The sequence below is a fragment of the Electrona antarctica genome (genome assembly GCF_951216825.1).
Source record: "Electrona antarctica genome assembly, chromosome: 18".
Taxonomy (NCBI): domain Eukaryota; kingdom Metazoa; phylum Chordata; class Actinopteri; order Myctophiformes; family Myctophidae; genus Electrona; species Electrona antarctica.
Genome location: NC_136799.1, coordinates 24,713,704 through 24,723,128, shown reverse-complemented (window position 1 = coordinate 24,723,128; position 9,425 = coordinate 24,713,704). Strand labels below are relative to the sequence as shown.

Genomic DNA, 9,425 nt, shown 5'->3' with positions numbered 1-9,425 from the left:
ACAACAGCAAAGGACAAGTGGCCTTGCGTTGTACAAATACTCAGCGGTGTATGAAGTAGATTGGATATTTGACTATCAAGTATGATATTGAGTCATGAAATGGCTTCACCAGTTCTTTATTAGCGTTTCAACAGAACTATACAGCAAAGGGGAACAATAGTGCAGGAATATCAACAATGTTCCACTTTTCAACACTTCATGCCTACTCAGTTTTCAGTAGTCTGACCACACTACAAAAAAGACATACATTTCCCTGACCCCCTATGTTGCAAGCATCTGGGGGTGTGTTAAGAGCAGTTGGGAGTGATACAAATTAGGACTGACTGTTGGGAGTACAGAGCTAGAGTGGTACTGTGGAGTTTTGTTCATGTCAAAACAGAAGAGCTGTCAGGCTGGGATACTTTAGTTGTGCTACAACAGCAGTTACAGGAAGTGAGGTTTTGTAAACAGTGAAGAACGGTAAGGCAGCTGGTTGCATTATAGACTGGGACAGGAGGTGATTACATAAAGATCATGGCACACAAATGTAAAAACGTGTGGGACTGGCTGCAAAAATGCCTTTAGACATTCCCAAACTGAAATGTACATGCACAACCTGAATACATTTTAGATACAGAATTCTTGGATGTATTCGTACATCCATGGATTTACACAACTACAGTATCACTGATGGAAAAGAACACCTTTCATGTAAGATTTGAAATCCTTGAGTTACTGACCACTGACCGTGTGGTCACTTCTATATGTGCCATGCAAAAAACAATACTACACCCATTACAACATTGAGGCAGGTTTACGAGGCTAGAGTCACAGGGAGCTGGTCAAAAGTCTCTAAGCCACAGTTACTGCTCCAAATCTGCATTCTGGTTGAGGAGGTGAACACTGTTGGGAGATCGCGATTTTGCAAAGTGGCCTATGATTGTTTTGCGGAGAATAAAATAATCGGCACTGCAATGTGGAATGAGGTGAGCTGCTTCAAACTCTTATTTAAAACAGCTCGGATTGTCTATTGGAAGACTAGTTGCTTGGGACCATGAATCTACACCACAGACATCAGATTCCCTCAGACACTGACAAGAAACACTTCAGAGAGAAATGGAGGTGAGGGGAGAGCAGGAGTTGCCATTTTCACTCTTACTCATTCACTGAACATTCTGACACAAAGCAGAGAGCGAGGTTCAAGATGCTCAGAGGCATTCGATCGGCCATTGGTCACAGCAAGCTTTTCTGATTGGTTGAACTGGAGGTTGATCCCCCACCATCACAAAGCTGACCGTGGCCTACAATTTGTTTCCTCTCTCTCTGTCCGTCTCCCACGCCTGTTCCCTTACTTGAGGAAGGAATCAAGTTTGCGTTCAATGTGAGTGAAAGAGTCGTCACCCATGTAGTCTGCCTGACCGGCCTCCCACCTCTCTTTCCTCTCCTCTGATGACATCTGCAGAGCAGGGGGAGTTGTGGGGGCTGACGCATCCGTCATGCCCGCGTGAGCTGTATTCTGTATGACACACAGGAAAGGGAGAATAAGCACATTACTGTAACTGCTGGTATTAAAGTGCAAATTTTTTAATTGAGTATTTTGTGCCTTCATTTACAGACACACTGAGCCTCAACATCCTCTGGAATGGTCCAAGTTAAATTAGTAAGTTGCAGTTTGTATATTGCCCCGAGATACATGCAAGCATGCATTTCACCTGAAGGGGTCAGCACTCAGCAGCACTCTTTTCCAAGGTGTTGGTTGGACAGTGCTGGTAAGTGTAAAAGGCCATGGCTAGATTAAAGGGATAGTTCCATTTTTAGCAAAACTAACAGAAGGGCTCTCAGGATGTCAATATCTGTCGGTCATGTCCAACATGCTGTAATCCCTGTGAGTTTCCTTAACATGAGCCAATTGACAGGATCAATGACCTGCCATTCCAAGGATTCAACATAGCATAGCAGGTCCATGACGACTATTAACAAAAGTACAATTTAGCAGATGCTATTATCCAGAGTGCAAAATCAGATCAAGTGCCAAGAAAACAAGTAAATGCTACCATACAGTCTGTCTTTACCACACGACATGCATGTCACATGTTCACACAAGGACCATCTCAGACAAACCCTCTTCATTGTCACAACACCCAATGACACACGCATACCTCTGTGCAGCCAGTGTGGAAGGGAGTCTCTCCATATGCCAGACGTAATGAAGGCAGAACTGAGGTGGCGTAGAGCTTCCACCACAAGACCAGGAAGTCACTGTGCCGCTCAGGGGGCATGGAGTGACCTCGGACCTCCCCAGTCTGTGGGTCATAGGAGTAGTCCCATGGCTTCACTTTGCCCAAGAAGTGCACCACCTTGGCCTCATGCCCGTACCTGCAGGAATAATATCAAATGCAGTTGAATATGAAGATAAGGAGTGTGAGAGAGACAGAAGGAATAGTATATTTCAGGCAGAGAGGGCTAAGGACATGCAATAACTTTCTCTTGCCTGAACTGTGCCAGGGATGTTGGTCAGCTCCCGGCACACCCCATCTTAACATTATTACTGCCGCTAAGTGGTAGCATAAGCACACCTAACGAATGCCACCCGTCCACTCCAACTCTACTATCCTCGTTCATTTCCGGGTTATTCAGTGAGGTGGGGGCTGGTGTGAGCACAGTGATCGTTAGCTTTAGCTCAGACCCCTTAGTCCTCTTTACAAACAGTTACATGTGCTCAGCGATGCGATACAAACTCACAAATGATTTACGATCGTCGGGATACGCGACGGCTCACCACGGACAGCGCTCAAAGCTTTAGAGATACAGCGCTTTGAAAATCCTGTTTCAATGGAGCTGGATTTAAAAATCCCATAGCTGGTGGGGACGGAGGCTCTCCATAGTAATCGGAGCAATGCTAAAAGGTGAATTGACGGTATACGGTTGTCTACGAACATTTACGTAGATAGCACCTTTAGCTATGATTATAATCGTAGAAAGCAGAGAAAAAGTTAAATACTAGAATACATTTTATCATTATAATTAAAAATATATTGTGTTAAGTGTCACCTTCAACTCAGTCAATGTACTGGAATCTCGGTGTCATGCAAATAAAGCACCCATTGAGCTGAACTGACGGCAATGGGCAGCAATTAACCCATTTAGACCGTAGGACGTGTGTAAACATCATAAGTAATCCAACAGACGGATTCCTAGGATGTGTACACACGTCCTAGCGCATTTTCATTGATATCAAACGAGAAAAATATTCTGAATTTGAGTCTCCTTCTGCACCATACTGCTTGCTCTTTGCGCATGCGCGTTGTCGTTCACTTCCCTGTATAGGGCTCAGAAAGAATCCCTCGTATCTCCTAATCTAGGGAGCTCTCCGTGGTTTTGACCAGATGGATATACTAAGCTCTTCATTTCTGACTTCTGACCTGCCTCTCGTTCAAAATGTGAACACGAGGGATTATTCAGCGACTTTATCGTAATGATAGCGAGGTAAGCAAGCAAAAATATTTCTCCCGTTTTTTTGTCCGGAACGGAAGGGGGGGCTTACAGAGTAAAACCAGCCCTATCTGCGCGGCACCCCAAGCTGTTATTTTGAAAGAAATCCCGGCGCCGATTGTGTTAAAGAGGCAGACAGTATAACAGAGCAAACAGCTGCTCCATTTCTAGCCAGGTAAAGATTGTCAGTCTCATTAAACACCCAGGCACACAAATACACACCCTGATCTTGCTCTATTCTAAAATACATACTGATACACACAGGCGTTGGACACACAAAAGGCCTAGTAATTTATTTTCAATGAGGCGTGTGTTTATTTTGGACGTGCGGAGAATTTTAGGGGCGACAACGCTTCTGGTTACATTTTATTCGAGCGAACTGTGTGCACGTGCATGCGTGTATGCACTAACTGTTTGAAGGCTGGTAAGTAGGTGTAGATGGCGATACTGCTGAGGTTGTAGATGAAGGGGAGGTGCTTGGAAATATCTTCCGTTGCCCAGGTGTTGAAGAAACTGTTAAGAACGCCCTGGTCTCCACCTGCACATATGGATGGACAGACACACACACACACACAGTCAAGTCAGCTGAACTGGCTATATTACATCCCTCTTCCCCTTTATTTGAGGAATTATTATTATATTGAGGAACCACAAAAACTGGATAATACACAAAGACTGAAATGCAATAAGAGTCGAGGGTCATTTAGCACTGGTGTCGTGCAACAAAAATAGCATATTTACACGCTCACAATGCATCGCTACCAAGTGTTTCTTTTTCACACAGGTCTGTGATAGGATTCGGATAGAGCAAAAACAAATCGGATCGGGGGGGGGGGGGTTCCAGTTCAGTTGACCCATGTCTGTCTTTTATCATGCCTACTAGAATACTGAGAAATGGAAAACAGTATTTACATAGGGCTTATGCGATGAAAATGGGTCATATTGACATCAGTGTGTATATATACCCTTAAGCCCAAACCACACCAAAGGGTTGCGTTGGGACAAAACGTTTTTTAAAGGTAGACTACACCAATGCAACTCATTGCAACTCAATGAGTTGCATTGGTGTGGTCTACCTTAAAAACAGTTTTGTTCCAACCCGACCCTTTGGTGTGGTTCGGCTTTAGAAGCCAGCAATATATATACCCTTTCACATACAATTCAAACAGATCTACAAGCTCGCAGGACGGCACTACGCCGCGCTACGAGCTTGTACATCTGCCATTTTTTACCAGACCAGCAAACAATAAAGCAGTGTGAAAGTTGTGAGCTTGTACTGTAGAAAAGATGTGCTATTTTTAGTGTGCGACACCCACGCAAAACTAATTATGAATTAAGTCCTACTAGTTATCTCACCATCAAAGCTGCCGTTCTCACTGCTGAATGTGAGCAACTTCTGATACGTCTCATTGGATGGCCTGAAGACGAACACACCAGAGTTGAAACAGTCTGGCCAACCAGGATCCGGTGCTGCAGATAGCTCCTCTCTCTCAAACAGCTCGTCTATGTTTGATAGAACCTGTTCAAGATTGATCAAGATTATCCTTAAATGTAATGCAAATATACTGACCATTATTTTAGACATAATTCACTGGTTCCGTGTATCACTTTGCAAATAAATAACCTTAGTTTTAAGAAAACCTAAGTAATGGCATTCAACACAGAGGAGAGAACCATTGCTACAGACAGTGCCTGCAGGACGGTGCTCGAGGTAATCTCAGTGCCTAGACTGCCTTGATGGAACAGGACTGAAGGTCCGGAGGAGGACACTTGCCTAGAATGCATTGTATGGGATGAGGAGCGTGTGGAAAGAAATCTGAGATGGAAGATGAACTCAAGAGGCAGCTTTATTTTGTGGCTATAGTCAAATCAGTAGTGCTGTACAGGGCCGCTCACAGCACTGCAGGAAAATGCCCGGTAAGAAATATTGACCTCTATGGGGGCCTCCCACAAGTCATGGACAAGGTCAATGAGAGAGGATGAGGCTGGCACAGCACTGTGTCAGGCACCTGGAACTGATGGCAAGCAAACTGTGGGAGCCAACCCTAGGCCCAGCTAGATGAGGAAAAAGCCACATGACCAACAGTACGTACGTAGACACACTTCAGTGTGATAGTGGAGCTAGCAAAACTGCAGAGCTCCTGACTCTAATGTTGGATAGTGTGTGTGTGTGTGTGTGTGTGTGTGTGTGTGTGTGTACACGTATACACACACACACACACAGTCGTTTTACAGCATGGTGCCTAAGGAGCCACTGGCCAGCCATCTAGAACAGTGTTGGCCACAGTATGTCCCCACAAAAGTATCTGTATTGTTACTACATCCCCACAAAAATAGAATAATCACAGTGCAGTGTGCTGTGAATAGAGTAAACACAGCACAGCTGACACTGCTATGACAATCACATCTCAGAAACACTAGCACTCAGCCGACATTGCAATGCCAGCAGCTAAGTAACATTAGCACATAAAGCTCATATTAGAACATAGTTGGTGATGTGTAGCCATTGTTCAAGATCTATTCATAATCATATCACTGTTTGAATTGACAATTTGACAGTGTATCCAGTGTGTAGTTAATCTAAAAATATAAGTAAACTTGTACCTAGTGACCTGTGACCTGGACCTGTGACCACCAAAACCTGCTACCATGTGTTCTTGTCAATACAGATGGCTATAGACAGAAGTGGCTTGTGTGTTGAGCACAGTATAAAAGCTGTCAAAGGAACCCAGAGTTTGAGCAAGGAAGGAGATTTCCCATTACTGTAATGCAAGTCTGCTCCAATAATGATCAGTATTCAAATTGCCACCATCCATGCTATAAGACATAATCAGTGTATTAGCCTAATGTTTTTCAGTGCCAATTAATTTAGCTGCCTGAAAGCATTTTCAATTACATAGGAAAACCATGATGTTAACAATTTTTTCTGTGTGTTATTAGTGTGTCTAAGACTTTTTTTGCCTGCTAGGTGGTAGCATAAGCATAGCTAAGCTGTGCCACACTGCCAGCCATAGGCTCCATTTCCGGGTTATCAGGGAGGAAGGGGTTGTTGTTGTGAGGATTCATCATGAGGATTAGCGCGCCGCACACCCATTACCTCTCGCCAGAAACGGTTATATGTCGGGAGCAATGCGAGACAAAGTCACAAATGATATCTGATGCACGACGGACGGCTCACCATGGACAGCGCTCAAAGCTTTAGAGATACAGGGCTTTGAAAATCCTGCTTTAATGGAGTTTAAATGGAACTCGATGTAAAGAACCCATAGCTGGTGGGCACGGAGGCATTGCATAGCAACCGGATCAACGTTAAAAAGTAAATTGACGGTCCCCGCTGTCATATATGGAGTATACGGGTATGAACATGTACGGAGTTGGCACCTGCTGTACCATAGCGGGGGTGTCCGACTCCGAATATGTTTGTAGATGGCAGAAAAATAATTAACTTTGATTACGTGAACACTGCTATGAGTATGAAACAGCATATCCTTTACTGCTGCTTGTAAGACAGAAGAGGCAGTGGCAATGCTACAGCGTAGGTTCCTCACCAGTGTGTCAGCATCCATGAACACACACTTGCTGTATTGTGTGAGCGTCCAGCAGTGCAGCTTGGTGAAAGTCACTCCCAGGTCTGGACGCTTCATCAGCGCAAGGTGTGCTGTGTCGCCAGAGTCCCTCACATCTACCACACACACCTCGTCAAAGATGGAATCCAACACACTCCTGAAACACACAGATATACCAGAAAAAGCACACACACAGCATGATTTACTTTACATGGAAAGATTAGTACAGTATAGTGTTGTGCATGTGTGACTCAAGTGTGTGTGTGTGTGTGTGTGTGTGTGTGTGTGTGTGTGTCAGAGAAAAAGGTAGAGGAAAAAGGTGAGAGATTAGTGAAAAGAGAATGAAAGTTGTTACCGGCATTGATCTGCGACATGTGGTCCAATGAGAACGACCAGTCTCTTGGTTGTCTTATAGTTGCGTAATGACTGGCCGAGGACCATCGCTCCCTTGGCATAGCGGTCGTTAGTGGCCAACGTCACAAATGCTTGGTCAGCTTGAAAACACACACACACACACACAGTCATCATGTGAATGTTTTCACTCACTTTTCAAAGCCTGGTCCTTTTCTGTATGGGCAATTTGCTCATTATAGCTTTTGTACTTTTATGGTATAATATGGTCATCTTTAGTATACTATGAATTAATGATTTGTATCAGCATATGAATGTACCTTAAATTAATTCTCAGTTCATAACATCAAAAACAGGGCTAAATCAGCAACCTTTCTCTGTATGATTGTTTGTGTGCGTGCGTGTGCGCGCGCGTTCCTTTCACAGCTGAACATGCTTTCCTGCAATTGTCTAGGTCTAGAAACTCCATATTCTCAGATGGAAAGCAAGGCTACAATTCTGCCTACACTAACTGGAATCACCCTCACCCATCAATGATTGTGAGTTTGAATGTTTAAATTGTAGGCTACAGCCAGATTGTGAAGTGTGAACCCATGTGTGTCTAATGATTGTTTTCTATATATAGCCAACAGACGAGGCTCCACCGCGTTTCCTTGCGCTCGGCCCACTAAAAGTAAAATGCACGCTTATGTGTGATGCAGTTGCTCCCGGAAACTTAATCAAACACGCGCCGTGTCGTAACTCGTAAGGTTGCTAGGGGGGTGTTACAAAATGTGAAGCAAGAGCATTTACGCCACATTACAACAAAGACTTTCCAAATGTGCCTCGTTGTAGTCTTTGAGGTTTAATATTACTTAACGCTAACGGATATTACGACGGACTACATCTACATGCAAAGGTGTGTCAGCTGAGTGTTGAGCTATTATGGGGCAAGGCGAGAAACGCATCTGCCTCTAAACGATGGAGAGAGTGGAATCTCCTCCGCAAGGCCACACGGTAGCGCACTCTACAGCGCACGTACGCACTGTCCTGCTGCAGCAACTGTCATTAAAAAGCACACAGTGTTCAAACAGGTCAGGCCACTATCATCATCATGCATCATTTAAACCACTTTGTCATTTTAACACTCGCGAAAGCTAGCCTATTTAAGAGCCCTGGTGTTTTTGGCAGTGTTAAATGGTGATGAAATAAACGTTGTGTGCGATAAAGCGGCTAGTCGTGTTTGTAGTAGCATCATCTCTCCCACCATGTCCACTGCCTGTCATCGAGTGCTGCCACGGTGTCTTACCCGCCATGGTTTTAGTTTGGAGCTGGTTTGGCACCGATTTGTGATGCTCCTGAAGGGTCGTTTGGTGCTGTGCAGACTACGGCCAGAGGTTCAGCAGATGGAAACAGTCAGGAATAATGATCGAGTCCCTCATATTCCGGGTCACGTGACCACTGCTAGCGACGAACACGCCCCTCGCTGTGTTCCGCTTCTCCTGCCTCTCTCTCTCTCTCTCTCTCTCTCTCTCTCTCTCTCTCTCTCTCTCTCTCTCTCTCTCTCTCTCTCTCTCTCTCTCTCTCTCTCTCTCTCTCTCTCTCTCTCTCTCGTCTGGCTGGCTGCCTGGCTGGAGGGATGGCTGTCTGGCAGCATCAGCAGCACACCAGTGACACCACCAGTTTAATTTATCCAGATTTTACAAGTGCAACATAAGAATGGATAGGATTGAAAACTATAGTCAACAAGAAAACATTTAAAGGCTGTAGGCGCTCGGTTTTCACTTTGTTGAGTTTGTTCCCAAGTTATCCTTGAAATCACATTGCATTTCTGGATGATCTGAAATTAAATGTTGGTTAACCAGGCTAAGGCAAATTGAGACAGCAGTCAAATCTAAACTAGCCTACCCTTATTTCAGGATGTGTGTCTGCTATCAATTGCAGTCGTGAGTAGAGTAAAGCATCTATGACAAAGGGCCATATAAATATGACTTCTACAAAAGGCTCAAATGTGGCTCAAATTCATCCAAATTAAAGGTCATTCAGCTTTGATGATAC

At 44.4% G+C, this 9,425-nt stretch overlaps 2 protein-coding genes across 2 annotated transcripts in view; one reads left to right on the top strand and one right to left on the bottom strand.

Moving 5' to 3' along the window:
• Positions 1 to 100: 100 nt before the first annotated feature.
• LOC306941653 (glycogenin-1-like) lies at positions 101 to 8,853 on the bottom strand. Its single transcript, XM_079527236.1, has 7 exons — positions 8,677 to 8,853; positions 7,393 to 7,531; positions 7,020 to 7,194; positions 4,828 to 4,990; positions 3,883 to 4,009; positions 2,139 to 2,355; positions 101 to 1,495 (listed from the first exon to the last, which is right to left on the bottom strand). The coding sequence occupies exons 1-7, from the start codon at positions 8,681 to 8,683 to the stop codon at positions 1,328 to 1,330; spliced, it is 996 nt and encodes a 331-aa protein (XP_079383362.1). The 5' UTR covers positions 8,684 to 8,853; the 3' UTR covers positions 101 to 1,327.
• LOC306941652 (plastin-1-like) overlaps positions 7,715 to 9,425 on the top strand; it is a 42,780-nt gene continuing 41,069 nt past the window's right edge. The window contains exon 1 of the mRNA XM_079527234.1: positions 7,715 to 7,927. The gene's annotated coding sequence lies outside the window, so the exon portion shown is untranslated. The remainder of the gene's footprint in view (positions 7,928 to 9,425) is intronic.